We start from the raw sequence: 24,576 nt of genomic DNA, 5'->3' as shown, positions 1-24,576 counted from the left end.
TGGCAGGTGTCACACCGGGCCACATACTGTGCTATCTCCTTCTTCATCCCTCTCCACCAGTATCTGGCTTTGAGGTCTAGGTACATTTTGGTGGTTCCTGGGTGGATGGAGTAAGCTGAGTTGTGAGCTTCATTGAGCAGGACTTCTCGTGCTTCTCCTATTGGTACACACAGACGGTTCTTGAACCAAAGAACTCCTTGTTCATCTGCCCTAAGGTCTGGAAGTTGCTCCTTGCGAGCTCTTTCCATAAGTCTTGTTGTCTCCGCGTCCAGGCGTTGAGCCTTGCATATGAGGTCTTCTAGCGTTGGCTTGACTTCCAGACTACCGTTGTCTCCCAAACATGCATTTAGCTAAGCTGATTCCTTCTTCCAATCTTCCAAAAAGTTGGTCCCCTTTATCCCGAAAGGTTTTCGGCTGAGAGCGTCTGCTACCATGTTGGCCTTCCCGAGGTGGTAATGGATCTCAAGGTCATAATCCTTGATCAGTTCAAGCCATCTTCTCTGACGAAGGTTGAGGTCTAGCTGAGTGAAGATATACCTCAGACTCTTGTGATCGGTGAAGATGTGGCATTTGTTCCCAATCAGATAGTGCCTCCATATTTTTAGGGCGTGCACTATGGCTGCCAACTCCAAGTCGTGGGTGGGGTAATTCTGCTCATGCGGCTTGAGTAAGCAGGATGCATAGGCAATAACTTTCTCATTTTGCATTAAGACACACTCTAAGCCTTGCCTTGAAGCATCACAGAAGATGACGAAATCCTGGTGTATATCTAGTAGTGTCAAAACGGGCGCGGTTGTAAGCTTCTCCTTGATGATCTGGAAACTTTCCTCACATTTTGGAGTCCACACAAACTTATTATCCTTTTTGAGAAGTTCGGTCATAGGTCTTGCTATGCTGGAGAATCCCTTGATAAATCGGCGGTAATACCCTGCCATTCCCAGAAAGCTTCGTACTTCACTGACGTTGGATGGCTGTTTCCATTTTGAAACAACTTCTACCTTGGATGGGTCCACTTCTATTCCTTCTGCATTCAAGATATGCCCAAGGAAGGATATCTTTTCCAACCAGAATTCACACTTGTTGAGCTTAGCATAGAGTTGATGTGCCCTGAGTCTTCCGAGGACGATTCGAAGGTGACGCTCATGGTCCCTGCGATTCTTGGAATAGATAAGGATGTTGTCGATGAAGACTACGACAAACTTATCCAATTCTTCCATGAATACCTTATTCATGAGGTTCATGAAAAAGGCGGGTGCGTTTGTTAGCCCAAACGGCATCATTGTTAACTCATATTGTCCGTATCTGGTGACGAATGCAGTCTTCTGAATATCTGCTTCCTTGATCCTCAGTTGGTGATATCCTGACCTGAGGTCTATCTTGGAGAAATATTTGGCTCCTTGCAGCTGGTCGAAGAGATCGTCGATCCGAGGGAGTGGGTACTTATTCTTGATTGTAACTTCATTCAAAGACCGGTAATCAATACACATCCTCATACTTCCATCCTTTTTGGTGACAAAAAGGACGGGTGCTCCCCAGGGCGATGAGCTGGGACGGATGTACCCTTTTTGTTGCAGCTCTGCAATCTGGAGTTTTAATTCCGCTAGCTCTGTGGGGGCCATGCGGTATGGTCTCTTTGCGATGGGTGCAGTGCCAGGAATGAGATCTATATAGAACACTCCTCTTTCTGGCGGCATTCCAGACAACTCTTTCGGAAATACATCCATGAATTCTTCTATTACCGATATGTTTTCTGTTGTCAGATTAAACATCATTGGATCATTGGCGGGCGGCTGGGCCTGACAGGAAACTGCTTTTCCTTGGCGGTCGGTGAGAAGGACGGTCTTACTTGCGCAACTTATGATACCCTTGTGCTTAGTTAGCCAATCCATTCTAAGGATCACATCAATACCTTGGGATGGCAAGACGGTTAAGTCTGCCAGGAACACTACCCCACTTAAAAGGATTCTGACTTGGGAGCACTTGAGCTGGCATAGAAGGTCTGACCCTAGGGTTCGGGTGACCAAGGGAATCTCTAGGGGTGTAGAGGGGATGCCATGCTTTTCCACAAAACTAGTGGCTATAAATGAATGGGATTCTCCTGAATTAAAAAGCACAGTAGCGGGAGTAAATTCAACAAGGAACTCACTGAGCACTACTCCCAGAGCTTGCTGGGCCTCTTGAGCGTCGACGTGGTTGACTCGTGCTCTGCCCTGGTACTGGGTCCTGCTCTGCTGACTGTTGGAGGGAGGTGCCTTGGAGGCAGGTGCCGAGGGAATCTTGGGGCCATTCACCGAGTTGAGGTAGGTAGGTCCGGGTGCCTTCAACTAGGGGCAGTTATTCTTGAAGTGACTGGGGTCTCCGCAGTGCCAACAGGCATTTGCTGGCGGTTGGTTGCTTGCAACCGAGGGGGCCTGAAAGGAGCTCTGACTCTGCTGACTGTAACGTGACGGAGTGGGTCAGCTGGTCTATTGAAACTTGGTCCCTTGGGTGGAAGCCCAAAGGATCGAGCTCTCTGGTGACGGTCTTGCTGCTGAGCTCGGAGAACCTGGAATTTCCTCTTGAGGTGCCCTTTTTCTTCCTCTTTTGCCCTTTCACTTGGATGGCTTTGTTGGAGAGGTGAGAGAAGTTGAGGAAATCTTGGCTGGCGAGGATGGTCTTGAGTTCTGGTCTTAGCCCTTTTAGAAAACGGGCCATCTTCCTGGCCTCGGTGCTGACATCGTCAGGCGCGTAACGAGCCAACTCTGTGAACTTGTGTATGTACTCACTGACAGATCTTCCACCTTGAGTTAGTTCCCGGAACTCATCTTCCTTGAGTTGAACTATCCCCTGGGGTACATGGTGCTCGCGAAAAGCAGTTTCGAATTCTGCCCAGGTAGCATCCCTAACGGTCTCGCTGAAGGTATCCCACCATGATAGGGCCATCCCAGAAAGTTGATGAGCAGCCAATTGAACACGTTGATTTTCGGGGCATCCGATGGCTTCCAGCTTCCTCTTGATCGTGCGCAGCCAGTCATCTGCATCGAGGGGATTGCTAGACCCCGCGAACGTGGGAGGCTTGAGTCTCAGAAATTCTCCCATCCTGTCCTGTGGTCTCCCACCACCTGGGCGCTGGTTTCCCAGACTTCTAGTGAGGACTTCAATGAGTCGGGTCTGATTGGCTAGAACTTGGGCCAAATCTAGTGGTAGTACTGTAACGATGGGTATTTTATATGTTTTCTCATAAACTTTCCCACAAGAGGGTACCACAACTTGCTATTTCTAGAGCCATTGGCAATTTTGCCATTGTCATTTGTGGGCTTCGCCAGTATGCCATCGGACCCACAATTCATAGACACAGACGGTCCCACCAGTCATAGACACGGGATGGCATAATAACAGGCAGCCAAATTTGAGAGTGGCAAAACAGCAAATTTCTCCTATTTCTAAGTGGATCCAGTCCCTTCACGAAATATTTGCAAAAATGTTGGGTTACTTGCAAATGCTTGTGCAGAATTGTATCGGTTTGTAGTTTGCTTTACTTCTTCCATAAACTTGCTCCTTTCTGTATCCTATCTTTTCGGTGTCTCATTTGTTCATTCATGCACATGTCGAGCTGTATTTTGTCACTACAAGTACAGTACAGTCAGATTCCTCACTGCACCCCACCCATCCACTCATTTTTGGGAGAAATTTAAATGCATTTATGTACTGCCAGCAAAAAAAATTAGCTTGTTTGCTTTCCATTGGCAAATTTAAGTGTCTTCCAATTTGGTGGTGCTATCTTGAATGCTTTAATTCCATTCACATTCTGTATTAACATGATGTGTTTATTTTAGCCTTGCCTCCACATCAAGAAATTGGAATGCTTTCACTTTCACCTACCATGACTGAGGTATATTTGTTACTGGGAGCTAGGGCTTATTGGTTGCTCCACCGAGGTCATGCAATGGCCCTACTGGGAGCTCGGCGAGATGGACGACACACTCACCTACAGAGGGGAGCTAGGGTGTGTCGTGCATGCCTGCGAGCTGTAGAGAAGAGGGGGCAGTCTGGAACCGAACCCTCAGCAAGGTATTACATCGACTCGCTCCCCCCACGCCAACGTCCTCCAGTACGTGATCTCATCTGAATTTGTTCCGTGTTAACGATTACGTTACAGAGTACAAGGTCTTTACAATTCTCCTTCTTAGTTGTATTTTCGTCTTTCTGCAGGATTTTGCAGCTCCTACTGGAGAATGGCATTAGAGTAAATGAACTAACAAGGACAAAGGCTGCTCTCATCCTCCCATCAGTGGTAGGGAGCTCCACGTACAAACTTCATTTTCTTATTCACAATATGATTCATTGTCAATACAACAAAAGAAATTTGACAAATTGGACAGGTTCAACAATTGTGGGTGTGTCCATTCACCAGTACAACTGAATGCTTTATTTATTCCCATATAGCTTTGTGGGTTTATATGTCTGAGTTACCTCTACTGTACATAAGTAGGTGACCGCTACACTATGTAATTGAAAAAAATAGGAATATCAGACCAGGTATCCCTCTTCCATGGACCAATATTATTATTTTTGGTTGTGTCAGTACAAAAGACTATCTTGTTTTTCATCAAAGCTAGATTTGGTCCAGCTTGATACCTGTAGGATGCCAATGCTATTATAATCTATTGTTGGATGCCATAAATTTACCATTCATGTCTTCTGTTTTGTGCAACGATAAGGTTCATTTAATGTATATGGCCAAGATAGTTTAGATACAATCACACAATTAAACTTTTTAGTTGTATCTGTGGAACAACGATACTTTAGACATTGTATGCCGCCATGGTAATTGATGTTTTGCTGTTCATAGTATGATTCGATGACTACTATATTTAATTACTTATTGACAAAACGTGAGTTATTTCAGAATGCATGGAATTAAAATTTTAAGACAATAAGTACAAATAGGAGTCATTTCAGAATGCATAGAATTAAAATTTTAAGACAACAAGTACCTGGTAACAAGTTAATGTTTTTCATGTTAGGGTCAAGCTTGCAGCTGTATGAAGTTTTTTCTGTTGTATTATGTCTCCATGACTCCATAGAGTGACGTTTTTCATGTTTAATCATTACTTAGGTTTTATTTTACACATTTTTATTTTGTTTTCCCTGTTCCTTTTCTCTTCATTTCCATTCAATTAATGGGATGTTTGATACCTTACGATTGCACCAACCTGTTCAATTGTACTTCAGATATCATCTTCTTTGATTGTCTCTCACCTCTGCTTTGCTTCAGTACCTGTATTTTTTCCCATGACCCTGAATTCTATTTGCCCACATCACAACACTTGCTTCTTCTTGAACAAATAAATAAACAAACTTCACAGAACCGTAGTTTTTATTTCTATCCATACATTGTCAGTTTGATGATCCAGACGAGGTAGATAAAGAGAAAGAAGTTGAGTATGAAGAAATCGAGGAGGAGGTTGAGTATGAAGAGATAGAGGAGGATTAAGAAATTGATGGTGTGTGTGAATTTGATGCTAATGATGAAAGTAAAATGGTCGATGTTGATGCGAATGATGAGAATGAAAAACGGAAGTATCTGAGCTTCTTGCTCTTACTCATGGAGCTGAAGTTTATGTTGGGGCATATCTTCTAATGTATCTTCTGAAAATCTCAAACAACTATTCTGAAGATCTCAAACAACTATTTGAATCTGTTGGGAGCTGAAGTTTATGTTGGGCATATCTTCTGATGTATCTTCTCTACTTTAGCTTTTGCATTTCTATTCTCTGCAAATTTAGAGTCCCTTTTTCTGCAGGTTGTATATCCTTATTGTGTCGCATGTTTTGGCCGATGCTACCCGAATTGGGCAACAATGATCTCAGAATGTCATGACACACATTTGACATTGTCCGTCTACTATTGATCGTGCCTGCAAGATTGAACAGATCAAGCTTTGAAAGAAGGATGTCAAAAGGCATTGGTGATTGAACAAAGGCAGTCAAGAGCCATTGAAACTTTGAAAGAAAGTTGTATGTTGAGAGCACTAAGACAACGGTCTTACAGTGTACAAAATATATCACTGAATAGTTATATCTTACTTTTTTAGCACTTGAGCAATTAAACTTTTAGTTGTTCATTGTTATAGTCGATACCCAGATATCATACAGTGTCTAATATGAACATTTAATTTTCATGTAATCATTATGCTCTAACATTTTTAAAAAAAAATAATGTGCTGTTGCAACGCACGGGCATCGTACTAGTAAAGTATATATATATATATATATATATATATATATATATATATATATATATATATATATATATATATATATATATATATATATATATATATATATTATAGACTTTTACCATTCAAAAAAATTTGAGGGCCTCAATTTTTTGTTTCGCCCCGGGTCCATGAAACCTCGGGACCGGCCGTGTATATATATGGTCTTCCCTTCACTAACTATATAGAGACAGATCACATCGGAATAAAAGAAATTTATAGACCAAATCGGAAACCTAAAAACCAAAAACCGAGCAATTCGGTCTATTCGGTTTTAGTTAGCAGGTTCAAAATGTCCGGTCCTACTAATACTCAACAATGATTAAGAACCGATCTGCCATATTTTAAAAAATTATGGACCGGAATAACACATAGTGAAAAGTTTAAGGAGCGAAAATATTTTTTTTCCTTGGCAATTTGGACGGCACGCGGAGACTGGCAGACCGCATCCTCGTGAAGCACGTTGTCCATGCCTGAAGAGAGTATTCTGTATTCGCAGTATTCCTGCATTTAAAAGTTTGGTGAGCGAATCAATAATTGGCATAAATAATGCTACCGACGCATCACCACATAGTACGTACCATAGTCATCCTTATCCTATCGAATTACCTACATGCCCAACCCTCCCACTACATATATCTGCAACGAGTACATCGCCAATTCACAATGCCAATTGCCAGCAACCCATCCATACTTTCAGCTGTTGATACAAAAAGAGAAGAGAGAATGGCGGAGCCAAACCCAGAGTTGAGTGATCTTATTACTCAAACAAAGAAGAAAAATATAGTGCCAAAGTTCACCGAAACCTTCCCCGTGGAGGACACGGCCTACCCTTACAGCGCCTTCATCACCTCCGTCCGGAAAGACGTGATCAAATACTGCACCAACCATACAGGCATCGTCCAGCCCGTGCTGCCGCTGGAGAAGAATGTCCCCGAGCTCTGGTTCTACACCGAGCTCAAAACGAAGACCAGGTCCATCACGCTCGCCATACGTATGGACAACCTCTACCTGGTCGGCTTCAGGACCCCCGGCGGGGTGTGGTGGGAGTTCGGCAAGGACGGCGACACCCACCTCCTCGACGACAACGCCAAGTGGCTCGGCTTTGGCGGCCGGTACCAGGACCTCATCGGCAGTAAGGGCCTGGAGACCGTCACCATGGGCCGTGCCGAAATGACCACGGCCGTCAACTACCTGGCGAAGAAGACGACGACGACACTAGCAGAGGCGGCGGAGGAGGAGGAGGAGCTGCTGCTGCTGCAGGCAGCGGCTGACCCCAAAGCCGAGGAGAAGAGCAACCTGGCGAAGCTAGTGATCATGGTATGCGAGGGGCTGCGGTTCTTCACCGTGTCCCGCAAGGTAGACGAGGGGTTCAAGAAGCCGCAAGCGGTGACCATATCGGCGCTGGAGGGGAAGCAGGTGCAGAAATGGGACAGGATCTCGAAAGCCGTCTTCAGGTGGGCCGTCGACCCGACCGCTGAGATCCCCGACATGAAGGATCTTGGCATCAAAGATAAAAACGCAGCTGCGCAGATCGTTGCGCTCGTTAAGGACCAAAACTAGTGCTGCTGCTGCTACTACATATGAGAACAACGAGGAGGTCTCTGATGATCCATCCACGTGGTACAGTAGCAGTATACTCCTAGTGCTAGTATATAGGAGTATGTTACTGTGCAAATAAATACACCCGGCGTACGTGGTGTTCCTCGTATCCCTCTACTTGCTTGCATAGCGTCGATTGAATTTCTTTGCAAAAGACCGCAATTAACTTCCTCTATGGGTCTTATTTAGGGCCAGTTTGGAAATTAAAATCTCCTCCAAAATTTCTAAGGATTGAGTGCAAAATTAAACTACTAGAGATTAAAACTTAAATCTCCTCCGAAATTCTTGGCAAGGATTGAGGCAAAAGTTAAGCTCCCCAATCCCTGTTAGGAATATGAGATTTAAGTTTCCAAACGGTCTATTGACTCAGCGGACAGAGGGGGGAAACTTCAACAGTACACCAATTACTCCGGACAGAGAAAAATAATGGGTCAATTCTCTATATGCCATTGAAAAATATACTCGTTCTTTGTATACTACTGGTCTCACATGTCATACACACAAAATATACCTATATACCACTTAGTGGCACACAGGGAATAGTATAAAATCTGATAGCATACTATAATTTTTTTCAAAAATAATCCGGACCTCTGTAGGTAGAAGAAATCATGGTTGCTGATATTTAGAAACTTATAATGACTTGTTTGGGAACAATGAGAAGCAATTTTAATAACCATGGGAGGTGTGCTTCCGGTATTTTTCATGATTTTGTGGAGTTTCACATGAAGTTTAGCAAGTTCATCGTCCCATCGTTCGTATGGTATATATTTCGTGCTTTATATATTGAGAAAATTTTGGCTTTTAGAATAGTGAGAATACTGGAGATAATTGTGCTTTTATGCTTGCAATGGAATAGTTTTTTTTATAGACTGGAGTACGACTAGCGATGAAAACAGTCAAAAACAGTCAGGAAAACCCTTCAACCACTTTCAACCCATATTTTAATCCGAAATCATAAACGGTAACAATCGGAAAAACGAAACAGGAAGTAACATGATCACGTAAATGATATAATCGATCGTGAAATCATTGGTAACAGTCAGGAATCGGAAATTAAAATCAGGAATACTGGTGCATCTAACCACTCTAGACGTTCAATTCAAAGTAACAAATACGACATGATCTTACATTAAATAAGTCACTATTCTTAGAATGTTTCACTTTGTTTTTATTATTATTAGAACGTGTCATGTTTTACATAACTAAATAATGTTTTTACTTGTTACATGTAAGATTTATTTTTAATGTATTATTGTTAGATGTCATGTGGCTATTTATGTCATATAAAATATAATGCGATCATGTTTTTATTGTCAGAGATGAAGGTCCACTGGAACCCCATACCTGAATAGAGATAGCTATAAGATGAATCTTAAACCTATAATGAGTACGAAGATAGAGATGGATATGCCTCAGTCATAGGAATAGGGTGTCCAAATCCAGTGAGGAATTAGCACCTCTGGAATTCTCTATTGACACCTTTGGTGGTCTGGCCTATGCGAGTGGTCACGTACGACGCCAACGCCGGCGACCACATGTACTGGATCATTAATCGTTATAAGAACTTGTCGTGGGCCGAGAATGGGTAAGTGTGCGCAACTGCGCGCGTCGGGGTCAGGGAAGGCCCGGTGGTGTGAGCTCAACCTAACTTGGAAAAGAGGCTCAAATAAACTGCAAATCGGCAAGGCCATATGCCAACGTAATGAATACATAGAAATCAGTATGAGTTGTACGTGGTGTCGTCGAAGAGATTGTTGTACGAAGGGGAACCTCATTCTCTGCTCTAAAATACTGTCGGCACCACAATAATTTCAACTGCAAGAGTTGAAACGGAACCACGTTTAAAGAACACCACCCCCTGCTCCATTGAGAACCAAATTCTACCACGTATTCCTGGGCGATAACTCTTTCTCCGCAGGCAGCTGCAGCACTTCGCGGATACCTTCACATACCTGCGTGTGAAAATGCCAATAGCTAAGCAGTAGGGCACAGTAATATCTGAATTTAAGCAGATAACGACGTATGAAAGGATGGAGCAACTATAATTTACTTCCTACATTCAAAATCGACCTTTTCTAGATTTACAGTTTGTTTCGTTATGCACTTGAATATACACTGTCTAAATACGAAGTAAAAGCAATGTATCTGAAACAACCAAAACGTCTTTATAACTTGGAAGGTAGTAGTAGATTATATAATTTACGACATAATGGAACACCTAGACAATTATAATATGCATTGTACGTACCAACTTGATCTGTGCTTTTATGCTTGCGATGAGATGCGTGTATTCGTCTATTTGCCTGCAAACGTGCAAGATTTCTAAGGTTAACATCTGGGGAGAAAAATGCTGCTTCAGGGACATCCACACAAGTATATAACAGGATTAGAGTATTTAACCGTGAAAGCTTTCTAAAATGAAACATCAGCCTATGGATAAATTTTAGTCATGGGAACAAAAATGCAGAAGGGAAGTGTCCGACCATAAAAACGAAACAAACACAGGATCAGGCAAAGAGAACAAAAAACTATGGTGCTAGCAGTCAAGCTTAGACAGCGAAACTTCTCTCTATGAAGCCTGATGTGCATGTGCATGTGTTTCAAGAGTATAATGTGATGATACTTCAGGGTACACAAATATGAGCAACCACTTCAGAAGATCTGCTTAGATTCAGTTGCTAAATTGCTCTTGAAATTATACGGAAAGATACCTTCCATCGTGTAACAAGATAACACTAACAAGACCATCAAATCTGGGAATATAATTAGTGATTTCAACATGATCATGCTTTTATCCTGATAAATCCAGCACAGACCATTCCCCGAGAGCATGTGAAACTATTGATCTCCAAATACAAATTATAAAAACCAGTTAGAAAAAGACAAATGAAAGCAAAGAAAACTAAGGAACACGAGGGGAGGGGGTTCATCCTTCGCTTTCGCTTTTTTCATTCTGATGTCTGTGTGTCCCCCCCCCCCCCCCCACACACACACACAGTTTTGTCACAGATCACATCAAACAAAAAAAACAGCTTCAAAAACCAGAACAGAAATCAGATCACAAATCTCCTGTCAATCTTGGCTCATCCCATCCGTGCCTCCTCCCACTCTCAACGCATGGATCGGGCAACAGTTTTGTGTGGTTCGACACCTTCTGCTGGCTAGCCCATGAACATGCTTCCAAGATTGACAGGAGATGGGGAGAGGCCTGCATCTGCATATGTCCTCCCTAACCACTAGCGTCCTTCATCCATTGAGTGAGTGTGCTTCCAAGGCTATGTAAGCCTCTGTTCACCCAAATTGCTTACTGGAATCACCTTGTGGAAAGTAATGCTAAGTTGATAATTGGGTTGGCTTGTTCATCTCGCATATTTAACTTAGCTTCCTTAAAGTGTATAGAGTTCAATTTGGATCGCTGTAAGAATGTGAATGCAAGGCTTGGAAGATGCATAGGATCTAAATCATGTTATGAATGTAGTGTGGCCAGGGATTGCAGTTCATATTCCTCATCTGTATAGGCAGCTTTCTTGATAAAACTATGTAAATACCATAGCGCAAGATGAATAAAATAAAGTGCCTTTTGTTTGGCTAAGAGAGGGCTGGACCATCCAGAGAGGTGTTCTTTATGTGATCAGGCTTCTGAAACCTTGGACCACATATTGGTATCCTGTGTTTTCGCAAGGGAGTTTTGGTTTCTGTTGCTGCAACAATTTAGACTGCACAGTCTTGCCCCCACCATTGGTGCGGTTCTTATTGTCTTGGGTGCCTGGATTCTTTGGAAACACCGGAATAGATGTGTGTTTGATGGAATATCTCCCAGTATTCCTGCAGCTCTCAGTCAGGCAAGGGAGGAACGGTATTTGTGGGAAATGGCTGGAGCTCAAGGACTCTCCTTTCTTGCAGCCACCAACCTTGTTTCTTAGCTGCTGCTAGACATTGTGGTGTATCTGTTCTTACCTTCATTATGGATAGTTTTTTGTATCTTTGTTTTAGACCTCCTTAGGAGGGTTTCCTTGTATCTAGGTCCATTTTGGACTTCCCCTACTTGCTTCTTAATATAATATAATGCACAGCTCTCCTGGTCGTTCGAGAAAAAAATATGATCACGTGACAAGTATAAATTTTCAATTAGCTTTGTATGTGATAGTAGTAAAATGTCAAGCTAGAACATGTAACGATCAGTCTATCGTAATTGACATATTCAATTCAAAGAAAACATAAATAAAATGTTTCATTGTTTGATCTTGTAACTTGAATGTTTGTTTGACTTGTATCCTTGATGCATTGCTCTACTACACTACACTCATTTGACTCATTTTGTACATCATAATTCTATTCAGAATGGCAGAAATAGACAATAGTTCTATGGATTGTCACAGCTAGACTACGAACTATCTCATGACAGACAGACATGATGGATCAACTCGACCATACAACACTTAATGCAGTGTAACACTTGACATTCTGGAGCGGGCCCAGATGAGTGACTGCAAGCCCTGCTCCACCCCTGTCGACACGCAGGCCAAGCTCTCTGAGGCCACGGGTGACCCAGTCGCGGACCCCACCGGCTACAGGAGTCTTGCCGGTGCCCTTCAGTACCTCACCTTCACCAGGCCGGACATCTCCTACGCCGTGCAGCAGGTCTGCCTCCATATGCACGACCCTCGGGAGCCCCACCTTGCGGCGCTCAAGCGCCTCCTCCGTTACCTCCGGGGCACCGTCGACTACGGACTGCTTCTTCACCGGTCTACCTCCTCCGAGCTGGTCGTCTACACTGATGCTGACTGGGCCGGGTGCCCAGACACTCGGCGCTCCACCTCCGGCTACGCTGTCTTCTTAGGCGGCAACCTTGTGTCCTGGTCGTCGAAGCGCCAGCCGGTCGTTTCCCGCTCCAGTGCAGAGGCGGAGTACCGTGCCGTGGCCAACGGCGTGGCGGAGGCTGCCTGGCTCCGCCAGCTCCTTACCGAGCTTCACAGTCCCCTCTCCAGGAGCTCGGTGGTCTACTGCGACAACGTCAGCGCGGTCTACCTCTCCACCAACCCAGTGCAGCACCAGCGGACCAAGCATGTCGAGATCGATCTACACTTCGTCCGTGATTATGTCGCCGCCGGTACTGTTCGGGTCCTCCACGTCCCGACCACCTCCCAGTTTGCCGACATCTTCACCAAGGGTCTTCCGTCCTCGACCTTCGCCGAGTTTCGCTCCAGCCTCAACATCAGTAGTGGCTAGTTGAGTCTGTGGGGGGATCCTATTGTGTGATGTACTTCTTTTTGAGTCCAGTCTGTGTACTCCGCTGCGTCGGACGTCCAGACTGCGGGGGGGTGTTAGAGTGTTAGGCCTGTTAAGGCTTGGCCCATGTGGCCCATGTAAACACTATATAGCTAACCTGTTGGGTTAGCCCTAATCCATTGAATATTCACTCCAATAAAAATTTTGGGAACCATTTTATTTTGTCTGAATTTTTATACAGACTAAGTAAATACGGAGACTATTGGATTTTTTTAGAACTTAGAGGATACAATCTCTTATAGATCCTAAAATATACAGAGTTACAGACTAAGTAAATATGGAGACTATTGGATTTTTTTTAGAACTTAGAGGATACAACCTCTTATAGATCCTAAAATAAAATTGATCTACAGCTATTGCTCTTTCTATTACCGTAAAAATTAGTATAGAAAAATATATAACAGACACTTTTATGAAAATCACATTTACTCTCATAGTGTGACACTATATCCATATGGTCTTAGTCTATAGCAACACACGGGCATATTTGCCTAGTAAACATAAACTCATCCGAGGTATCGTTGCAAATGCGAATACATGATCATTAGTGATAGATAGCAGAGGGGACCATCATCAATAACAGTGATTTAGAATGTTAACAAATGACAATCAAATTCGTGATTTATAAAATGAACTGCCAGAGGCACAAGTAACACGCAATGACCAGCTCTATGATATGCTGCAGATTCTACAGATGATGCCTAATGAAGACAAGCTCCACAAAACTAAATACCTATATTTATTAGATGCTCACAGCTCAGAATGTTTTGCCAGGATTTAGAGCTAATATAGCATTATCTGCATCCACTTTTTCTCTTTTCCTTAGGATCTAAAATATGCATCTGTTTTTTTCCTCCAGGGCTAAAATTTGTATTTCCTGCTAGATAAACTTTTTTCTCGAAAACGCAGGAGGAAATGCAGTCACTTTCACTTGCCTCTGTCAGATCAAGCTTTTTTGCAATTTCATCAGCTTCTGTGGTTCTGTCATACGGTCCAGGAATCAGTTAACATCAAGGACAAATGGTCATATATTTGGGGCTCCCCTTATTCATCGAGGAAAGCATACTAATGGGTGATATTCCTTTTCATCCGATAACTAGAGGAATATGGGCATCTTCTGCACAGCTCAAGCATAGTGTTCTTCTGGCTTCTAATCAATAATAGGCCCAACACCAGAAAGCTTCTCCAAAGGAAAATTTTCGATTTGGACTCTTATGACTGTGAACTGTTCATTCGACAGAAAATTGAATCTATAGACCATTTATTCTTCCGGTGCAACTTTGCAAGAAGATGTTGGCATCAAATTGGGGTCTCTTATTCAATACATGTTCTTGCTACCCAGGCCATAATCGCCATCAAAAACAAATTGGGTGTTCCTTTTGCAATGGATACCAACCATTATTCTAATGACCTGGCAATCTGGAAGCAAATAAATGCATGGCTCTTTCAAAGGATTGATCCTTATGTTCAGACTTGCTATAGTCAATTTAAACAGGTTTTGGACCTCCTCCTTCACAGAATGGTGCGGGAAAAAATTCCAACCATTAGGCATTGGTGTAACCAATTGACATAAATTAGGTTGTAATATAGATTGCTCTGTTAACATTTTGTAAATACTCTTATTTTCAATATATTTGACGCTCACCCCTCCTGTTTCATCAAAAAATATCATTTTTTTTAAAACACACTTTTAACAGAACAAAATGCTGCACTGAAGAAATATATCATGCTCAAAAAGTCGAACATCATAATTGAGTTACCTAGTCAACCTTGCCTCTCTTACAGATATGAACTGTAAAGCTTCTTGCCAAGTAAATTCCACATGAAAACCTAGACCGATATCCACAAAAATATGCCTTGTATCTGGTCTGCAGAAATCATCACACAAGGAGCTTTTAGATCTCAGCAGTTCATAAAATCTGATTATAGATGTATATAGAAAGGATTAGATAAGGATAGTTAGAGATAAGATTAGAAGATTAGTTGAGATTATCTAGGAGATTAGTTGAGGTTATCTAGGAAGGTTATCAGTTAGTAGTTGTTGAGAGTTTTAAAGAGATAAGGATCTCTAGCTAGATAGGGACGGCCAGCTGGCCTATTTAGCCTATTTATGTAATCAATGGATGAGAAATAAAGTAAGCAAGAAATAGAAGGGAAAAAAACCCCTCTTGCTCGGTCATGGGCACAGGCCCCCGGCCGGCGCCCTGTGAACAATAACGCGAGTACTGTTCACGCATGAACAATACCGCACCACCTCCACCAGCAGCTCTAACCATCGAATTCCCTCTCCAATCTCTCACCGATCTAGCGACCATAACAATTTGATTTGTAACCACAATTGTGGCAACTGGCAAGATTTTTCTCCTGCTGCATAGGTCCCACTCGTCAATGACTTGTAAAAGTGTAGCAAAATTCCCTTAGGTATGCGGTATGCTAAGTTGTGGCGAAGAATTTAAGTGTCTAACCTTAGGCAAGTGCGGAGAAAATATGTGGCCATTTTTGGTACCTTAGGTATACAACCAAACAGGCCCTTAGTTCCTGATTAAGTTTCCTCAACTATTCCAACTTTATGAACCTAAATAACAGCTTGCTAAAGAAAATAAGGCAAGGCTGAAGTTAAAAGTAAAAAAACTAGCTCGAGAGCATATCAAGATGAGCAAATTCCAGGTTTGATTCCTGTATTATAACCTACAAATCTGTGACCTCAATTGTAAAACTAATCTGCTTGTCACAAAGTAACTTTTACATGTGTGCTCACAGCCAAACACCTACTTTAGAATAGGGCAATTATTGTAAGTAACTAAGTACTATTTCTAATTCAGTCAGAATAAAAGTAAGTCATAATCCTGACTTTTGCATGTGTAGTGTATACCAAATATTTCAATTAAAAAGCTCACTCTATTTAATTGGGTAACGTAAACATTATAAGTATTCTATGGGTTCCTTGAGAAGTGGTGAATGGGGCAAGGCTTACACTTCTGCTTGCATGTACACCTCTGAGCCAAGATTGACCATGGACCGCATGCTGGTAACACCATTCCTCTCCAAATTTTCAATGTTCCTCTTCAAATCCAAGCTGTTCGGCAACCAGAAAAGCGCCCATGATCAGGGAAAATTGTAATAGACAAAGCTAATATGCTAGAGATAGGACCTGCAAATGTCCTACCACCAGAACCATAGAAAATCGGAATCGATTGACAGAAGAAAGTTCAGTGGGAGTTACAAGGTCTTCTGCTGCTCAAACACCTTGTTACGCTGTGCGATGGCATTGGTGAGGTCGGGTTTCAACCGCTGGTCCACGAACTCCTCAAACTTCCTAACTTTCTCCTGCCGCACCCATGCCTCTGCTGCAGCCATGGCCTGACTAGTAGTGGAACCAGGATTTTTAACAGGGTATGCCTGCTCGATACACAGTCTGGCAACAAAATATTAATCCTGTTCAGTATCATGATTGTATTTATATTACATCCTACTGCTAAAGCAAAAGAATAAAATAAATAATGCAGGGCAATTTGACGTTCCATGGTGCATGATGCATTTCCTAGAAGATACACAAACCTCACTAGGGCATTTGATGATAGCCACAAACCCAACTGGTCTATCAGTCAATGGTATTTACGTTGCCAAATACAAATAAGCTACTGCAGCTTACCAAGGACCATACAAGCAGAGGAAACAACTGAAAAGTACTAACCCTTTGTTCCCACGGCAAATGCCCTCAACCAGTGGTGTCGCCGGTCAGTTTTGACGCCTAGAGGCTAGGGCCACTATCAGTGGCGGACCCAGGACTTGAATCTAGGGTAGTCGAGGATTAAAAAAATGACATGCAATACCATGTATAATTCAATAGCGCACATATATAATTTTCATCAATTCGATATATGGACGGGAAATACTCAAAATGTCTCATATTGCATTCAATTAGTCAAATTATATTACATAGCTTACAACATAAACATTCAAAGTAGATAAGATCTTTTTTCTCGAGACGCGCAGGAGAACTGCGCCCCATTATATATTAAGCAGAAGAGACAGTAGATATCCCACAGTGGGGTTTGGATGCTATTGATAAAATTAGAAGAGGTTTTCTATGGAGAGGCCGCAAAGAAGCTAAAGGTGGTCATTGTCTTGTTGCCTGGGGAAAAGTTTGCCGCCCCCTAAAAGCTTGGTGGGCTTGGTATTTCTAGTCTTCCAGAATTATGTTGGGCACTTCGACTAAGGTGGCTTTGGTTATAAAAGACTGATCACTCTCGCCCCTGGTCTGATCTTCAAATACAAGTCCCAAAAAAGGCTAGAGCCTTCTTTTCTGAAGTAGTGACCACTGAAGTGGGGAACAGAATCAATACCAAATTCTGGAAGGATAAATGGCTGAATGGAAAAAGAATTGCAGATTTGTTTCCAAGGCTGATCGGCGCAATTCCGAAGCGGCTAATTAATTGTAGGACAGTCCAGGAAGCAATTGTTAGTGCCAAATGGATTTCTGACATCAGAGGAGCCTTGTCAGTGGGGGTTTTGACAGATTACATTCAGCTTTGGGAATTGATTTCTGGCATCGAGCTGCAGCCGGAGGTTGAAGACAGGCATATCTTCAGTATTGCCCCGAATGGTGTATACTCAGCCAAATCAGCATATGAAGGTCTGTTCCTGGGATCTGTGACATTTGGACACTATAAAAGAATCTAGAAGTCTTGGGCATTGCCAAAATGTCGCTTCTTCCTTTGGTTGGTTGCTCATAAGAGATGCTGGACAGCTGATAGATTGGCAAAGCGAGGCCTAAATCATCCAGATAGGTGTCTCCTATGTGATCAAGAGGAAGAAACTACAGACCACCTCCTTGTACAATGTTCCTTCTCACGAGAATTCTGGTACCTTTTACTTAGGAAATTTGGTCTTCATTCACTTGCACCACAGCCGACTGCAAACTCCTTCCTGGGATGGTGGGAAGTGGTGGGGGGAGCAGTTATTGGACTCACAAAAAAAGGCCTTAACTCTCTCATAATTTTGGGAGCTTGGACTTTATGTAATCACCGAAATAAATGCATTTTTTATGGCTGCAATCCAAGTTTGTCCTTAAGTCTCAGAGCTGCGAATGAGGAAAGAAGAAAATGGGAAGTAGCTGGTGCAAAAGGCCTTGTTCATTTGGCTGCACCCGTGATAGAGACTTAGGAAGTTTGAGTAGTATGTTTTTTTATCCCCTTATGGATCTATATTTGTACACCTGTTTCTGGTCTCCATAAGGCTCTGTTCGTTTTGTGCTGATCCATAGGGATTGAGGGGGATCAAATCCCCTATAAGTCAAAATCTTTTTCAATCCCTTCCAATCCACCTTAATCCCTATGGTTTTGGGATCAAACGAACATGGCCTAAGGAGGTTTTTTTCTGTAAAGTAGATAAGATCTTATATAAATATTAAATACTAGAAAAATACTAGCCTAACACTCTAAGGCTTTTGATTTACGCTTCTTTATGGCCATGAAGAGGTGAATTATGTCATCTTCACTTACATTGGAGAAAATAGCATGCTCAATAAAAGTAACCAAACAATCATTCAATAAACTATCATCCGTAAGATTCCTCTAATGATTCTTCACAAAGATCATTGCAGAGAATATTCTTTTCTTAACATATACGCATATACGTGACATGTGAATTGAAGTAATGTAGTGCCTTACCAATTACCACAGTCCACAAAACAGGAAAAAAAATGCAACGTAGTAAGCAGTAGCTAAGGCGGCTGGCACTGACAGGGGGCACTGCCGCTGTGCTGCACCCGCACTGAAGCATTCAAGCAGACAAGCTCAGGGGCTGAGCCGCTGAGGGGCAGCCGGAGTGCCGGCGGCCGGCCAGCCGGGACCGGGCAGGAGCTGCAGGCGCGCGCGTCCTCGTCGGTTGCGACGTGCGGCTGGTAGAGGCCGGGGCTCCACGCGCGCGGGACCCGGGGTGGCAACGCCGGCCAGACGGGACGGGGATGGACCAGGCGGGCGGCGGACGGGGCGGGGGTGGAGGCGCACGGCGCTGGGCAGGATCGTGGAGGTGCGAGCGGCGGCGGCGGCAGGATCGTGGACGCGAACAGGAAAAGGAAGGACTGACCGGCTGCGGGCTGCCTGAGGCCCTGAGGGATCCAGTAGCGGTCAATTGAAATTGAGAGAACAAGCTAAATGATTTTTACTTTACTTTTTTTTATTCTGAAATAGCCTTCAGTAGCTAGTACTCCTGTAAAATAATTGGTTAGATACATTGACTTTCTATTCAAAAAAAATTAGTGGATCCACTTAAAAAAAACTCGCTATAGTCGGCTACGCATATGCATGCATTTATGATCGTAGCTTATATCTGCATCCATAGACGTTTTTCATTTGTGTGTAGAAAGAGCTACATACCCTATCATATTATAGTACTTACACAAAAAAAATATCTGTATTATGAAAAATTACGATGTGGAAAACAAGAAAGGAATTGTGTACAATGGCATTGTACAACAATTTGGAAAAGGGATGTAGCGTAGCTTGGTAGCGCGTTTGTTTTGGGTACAAAATGTCACAGGTTCAAATCATGTCATCCCTACCTATTAATTCTCTCTTCGTTATGGGCAGTAGTGGGGAGATCGATTAAAGTGGGTATAACTTGAATTTGTGGATACTATACGGACGTGAGACACGTTAGGAATAGAAAAGGATTTTCTTTTTTTTTGTTTTGAAAGCGCTCTTAGTTCAGTTTGGTAGAACGCGGGTCTCCAAAACCCGATGTCGTAGGTTCAAATCCTACAGAGCGTGATTCCATATATCTTATGTCGAAACTAAAGGGGATCACGGGAGGATTGGAGAGGATTGAGGGGGAAATAAACTAATTCCCCCCTCAATCCCCTCCAATCCTCCCGTGATCCCGGGTCGCCAAATCAGTCCTGAGGGGTTTGGGCTGGGATGAGAGGTTGTCTCTCTTTTCTTCCAATTTTAGGATAGTTATGGACCTACGCTGCCTTCGGGCCGTCCCTGAGGCCAGCAATAAACCCAATCCACATCCAACTCACAAGTCACAACCCACACCTATAGACCTTACACCCGCCCCACACATAGAGATAGCAACAGATAACCGAAACCCGAATATCCGACGGGTTTTACTCGATATGAAGGCGGGTACGGGATAATTTCTTCACCGCGGGTACGTTAATGGGCAAGAACCTCTACCCATTGGATAGATGGGGGCACAGGTATGGGTTGGTACTACCCATACCCGTCTACCCATAGGTAAATTATACCTGCATCAATGCCACTATAATCATCTAATAGAGCATATCTTAACTAAAATAAAACTCTTCTCTAGCTATCATTTGTCTAGCTACCAAGTTATGTCATCATATGATTTGTTATATGTGAAGTTGAACTTGTTTTGTATGTTTATAAATTTTGCGTGATTGGTATATTGGAATTTAAGACTTTCCTAGCGAGTACGGGTTACCTGACGGGTAAAATTACCCACGCGGGTACAGGTATGGGTAAGATTTTATACCCGCGAGCATATATGGGTAACCCGACGGGTAGATTTTATACCCGCGAGCATATACCGGCGATCTGGTACATTGTCGTGGCCACCGTCTGTCGGACCGCAAGCATCGACGGTGTGAGCAGCTGCAACATGGCAAAGCCGCTATCCCGCCCGAGCGTCGCGCTTGAACGCCATCATATTTCTCGCGTGTACTGCACTGCCTCTATCAGCAGCCTCTCCCTTATATTGTTCATTCATGTTTTTGTTTACATAGTTTGCTGGTCACTTATTACTCTAATTTCTAAACGATTCTACATGTTTGCCCTTTGTACGAGCGAAAACATCTCTAATTCTCAATATTTTCAAATCCGAGCATAACAGGCACAATTAATCAACATGTCAAACCTCCCAAAATTTCAATTGCAGCCCATCAATTTGTGCCTATATTACCTTATTTACCTGCACATTTTTCGTATTCGACATATAGACACTTAACACGACAATATATTATTACTTCGTGATTCCACAAGCCAACAGTCAACATATTATTTGCTTCTTTGATCCGTATGTTCTCCGTATTAGTAAAAAGGTAAGTCAACCTTAAATGCATTTATTATGCAAAGAACAACTAACAACTTAGGTCTTGTTTTACCTTAGAATTATACACTTCAAACTTCACATGTTATCCCTACGCAGATAATTCAATGCATGCACGTTCTTGCTAAAAAAGTTCGCACTTAAAAAAATAAATGCCATGAATATGTGATCAGAGCACTCCATAACTCAGGCCAACACATTTTGCATTGTCAAGCACAGAAGCTGCAAATCATCTTTTTTGGGCCATTTAGCAAATTTGACTACCCAGGTTTATTCTTATATATAGTTATGTTTTGCCCTACCGGGGGAGCTCCAAATAGTTTTTTGTTTCAGTTTCTTCCTATCAAACCCGATGCAAGTGTGTTGTGAGAGAAAAGGTGTTGTATACGCTTCTTTGATGGCCTTCTATGCTTTATCTTAGTCGTCTTTCAGAATTCGAGTTCAAAGGCCGAGCAGAAAGATGCACTTAATAACATCGTGCTTTCGACATATCTTCACTTACAAAGTTAATGTTTCCTAAGTACTTGGACTAATTTCTTTGTTGGTCCATGAGATCCATCTCAAGGATAGCATAACCCTGGTAATTATCATATGTATTGGCTTCTAAATGTATATATATTTTTTCTTTTACCTTAAGCAGTTTTGCTCCTTATTATTGATTTTTCAGTTTTTTGGGTTTTGTTTATTGTATTACTTTATTATTTCATTTTCATATTTTTGTTAGTGTCAAATTATGATTACTCATAGGGCTTGCGCAGTAACAACTGTAGAAGTATGGTTATGTGCAGAGGATGGTTAGGATGAACTTGAGAAGGTCGATTTCATAGTGGACAGCGAGTAACAACAAGTGCATGGAGTGGAAGAGGAATATAAGAGTGATGAAAAGAGGCGAACAAATAAAAAAGAGAAGAAGAGGTACTATCATTTGTTCCTACTAAGAATAAATGTCAATGTATTATGCACACTATCCTGAAATGTAAGAGATATTACCCAGGGAATCAGAAGACTTCATGCTCTGTGAGAATGACTATATGTTGCTCTAATATAACAACAACATTGCCATCAGTTGCCTAAAGCCTACATGTTTTTTCAATCAAGTTTGATGTCCTTACCCAAATTTCTTGATCATGTTTATGAAGAATACTCCTTTTGTCTTCTTGCAGAGAAACAAGATTAAGCGCTTAAAAGGCTGGAAGGGAATCTGAAATGGATGACCACTTCGGCTTTTCAGATGATGATGGAATAGAGAAAAACACAGTGGCAAACAGTACAATTCATTTGATGACCATCAAGGTACCCACAACAGAATTTGACTTCTTTATATCTTTTTTAATTATCCCAAGAAGTAACTCAAACTATTTTTAATGCCAAGTTCAATTTTCCTCAGGTGTTGCACCGGTTGAGGAGGACTTTGAGGACGACCAATAGGTAGGGGAGGGTGATCAAGAAGTTGGTGATGACAAAGACAAATTTGGCAGATTTCATTGTGGAGGGAAGATGAAATTCATGGGAATGGACAAATTGTAAGGTTCTCTGTCTATCATTCGGACACCAGTTCAATGTCATTGGCTATGTGGAATTATTTCTGAATTTATTAACTCCCATATAATGTGTGATATTTCTTATTTATAGCCGTACACCGTCGTCGAAGTCCCGAGAGCAACCAGTTGATAGACGCCAGCCTAGCGCACCGGACAGTCTGGTGCACCCAGACCGAGCAGTCTTTTGACTGTACACAGACAACTTCTCCATAATTGTTTCTCCTGTTTCTAGCACTTAGACACAATACATTAGTCTTCAAAACAATGTACTAAGTCTAGAAACATACCTTTGATCTTGATTTGCACTTCTTGAGTCCTTGGCACAATTTAACACTTAGGCACTTGTGTTGGACACTTAATCACCAAAATACTTAGAAATGGCCCAAGGGCACATTTCCCTTTCAGTACCCCTAATTACGGTACCCGACAGTAGCCCCCGACAGTAGCCCCCGAGCCTCGAAGGGAGTGTAGGTACTCGCTTGGAGGTTCTGCCGGATTTTTTGCAAGGGAACCAGCCATTCTCGGCCATATTTTGTTCTGATGGGTGCGCGCGAGCGCACCCATCGGGTGTAGCCCCCGAGGCCTCGGAGGAGTGGTTTGACTCCTCTGAGGTCTTAATTATTTTTGTGATGCCTCGGTCAGCCTTGTTGTTCCCTCATGCGGCCTGGCCGCAGCCCGGGTGCACGGTCAGGCTCCGAGTTTTTAAGTTGGTTTGTCGACGTGGTCGACAATTTGGCCGTAGCCTTGGTGCGAGAGCAGCCTCCGAGCCTCTGCACGGAGCGAGAGGACGATCAAGGATCGTCTCGACTTTTATTGTATGCCCCTTCGTCGCCTTTCCGCAAGAAGGAAGGGGGGAAGCACCATGTTACCCTCGGAGGGCACCGAACACGGTGTTTCCAGTGAGTTGCTAACGGGTGATCCGAGTGGACGCCCGAGCCCCATTCGATAAGGGTCGGCTAGTGGCCCAGAGGCGCGTTCCAAAAGTACCTACAGGTGATTTGCTAGACCCGGACCCATTTGATAGGGTCCGAGGGCTCGGTGCCTCCCTCCGGTGGGATTCCATTACAAAACGTTCCTGCTGGTCTCGGAAATGTTCTAGGGTACCTCGGGAGCGTAGCCCGAGCCTCAGCCATGTAACGGACGTACCCAGGGTCATCCCTGACTCTGCGTGCTCTGGGCGGCTGTCGAACCCTTCCGAGGGGCCAGCCTTTGAACCCCTGATCAGTAAAGGGCTCGGAGCCCGAGTGCTCTGGGGCGGTTGCCGAACCCCGCAGGGCGCAACCTTCGAACCCCTGATCAGTAGGAGGGCTCGAGGCCCGTTTCCTTCGCTAAGAAGGATACTTTTTCGAAATATCCCCTTTCCCGATCCCTGTGGCAAGAGAGAGAGAGATGAAAAGAAAAAGGATATGAATTTAAATAATGTGGCACACCTTTTTTGACACGGTCATCATGACGGAGGTGAAACGGCGCCTGCTTCGCCTGCCAAAGGTGTCGCCTGCCCTGCCAGGGAGTTAATGCGACGGGACGGGCGATTCGCGGGGGATCTGTTGCGCGTGCGCGAGTCGTTCGAGGAATGGAACACGGGTGCGTCGTCTTTTATGCTGTGGGAGAGGGCTCCCCTGCCGTTTCAAGAGAGGATGCGAGCCTGTAGGTGATTGGACCACTGCTTCCACACGTCTGTTGTTGTAATTACTGTCGGCCCGTCTTTGGTCATATCAACTGTCGTGCCTATCCCCGCGGCTGACTGACCCATGATCGTCGCACTTAATTGGCACTGTTGGGTCACGCGCGGGGCTGCCTCGA

General features: G+C 43.3%; 2 protein-coding genes and 1 non-coding gene across 7 annotated transcripts; 2 read left to right on the top strand and 1 right to left on the bottom strand.

The window, feature by feature from the left end:
* Nucleotides 1-6,935: 6,935 nt before the first annotated feature.
* Nucleotides 6,936-8,032, top strand: LOC541814 (ribosome-inactivating protein). The gene has a single exon (NM_001137489.2). The coding sequence runs from the start codon at nucleotides 6,986-6,988 to the stop codon at nucleotides 7,820-7,822; it is 837 nt and encodes a 278-aa protein (NP_001130961.1). The 5' UTR covers nucleotides 6,936-6,985; the 3' UTR covers nucleotides 7,823-8,032.
* Nucleotides 8,033-9,513: 1,481 nt separating this feature from the next.
* On the bottom strand, nucleotides 9,514-19,308 carry LOC100284726 (protein UXT). 5 transcript variants are annotated; one of them, XM_008653298.3, is made up of 7 exons: nucleotides 18,826-19,270; nucleotides 16,848-16,948; nucleotides 16,377-16,568; nucleotides 16,128-16,229; nucleotides 14,914-15,021; nucleotides 10,113-10,167; nucleotides 9,514-9,816 (listed from the first exon to the last, which is right to left on the bottom strand). In XM_008653298.3, exons 3-7 carry the CDS (start codon nucleotides 16,508-16,510, stop codon nucleotides 9,745-9,747), a joined length of 471 nt encoding a protein of 156 aa, XP_008651520.1. In that variant the 5' UTR covers nucleotides 16,511-16,568; nucleotides 16,848-16,948; nucleotides 18,826-19,270; the 3' UTR covers nucleotides 9,514-9,744. The 5 variants fall into 5 exon arrangements, with proteins under 5 accessions (XP_008651520.1, XP_008651522.1, XP_008651519.1 ...); XM_008653300.3 differs by having other exon boundaries at nucleotides 18,899-19,261; XM_008653297.3 differs by lacking the exon at nucleotides 16,848-16,948 and having other exon boundaries at nucleotides 18,899-19,308.
* Nucleotides 19,309-19,852: 544 nt separating this feature from the next.
* Nucleotides 19,853-19,926, top strand: TRNAW-CCA (transfer RNA tryptophan (anticodon CCA)). The gene has a single exon. It is a non-coding gene; the product is annotated as a tRNA-Trp (tRNA).
* Nucleotides 19,927-24,576: the final 4,650 nt, after the last annotated feature.

Source organism: Zea mays, chromosome 7, assembly GCF_902167145.1.
Source record: "Zea mays cultivar B73 chromosome 7, Zm-B73-REFERENCE-NAM-5.0, whole genome shotgun sequence".
In the NCBI taxonomy this organism is placed as follows: domain Eukaryota; kingdom Viridiplantae; phylum Streptophyta; class Magnoliopsida; order Poales; family Poaceae; genus Zea; species Zea mays.
The sequence above is the reverse complement of the archived record's forward strand: the minus strand, read 5'-3'. Positions and strand labels throughout refer to the sequence as shown.

Bases quoted from the DNA above. Each gene is read 5' to 3' on its own strand.
- LOC541814 (NM_001137489.2), top strand. From the start codon at position 6,986: ATGGCGGAGCCAAACCCAGAGTTGAGTGATCTTATTACTCAAACAAAG.
- LOC100284726 (XM_008653297.3), bottom strand. From the start codon at position 16,510: ATGGCTGCAGCAGAGGCATGGGTGCGGCAGGAGAAAGTTAGGAAGTTT. The intron at 15,022-16,127 runs GTAAGCCTTGCC...TGATTTCTGCAG, and splicing joins GTGTACATGCAAGCAGAAGT to ACCAGATACAAGGCATATTT. The intron at 10,168-14,913 runs GTAACTCAATTA...GCACGTTTGCAG, and splicing joins AGAGAGGCAAGGTTGACTAG to GCAAATAGACGAATACACGC.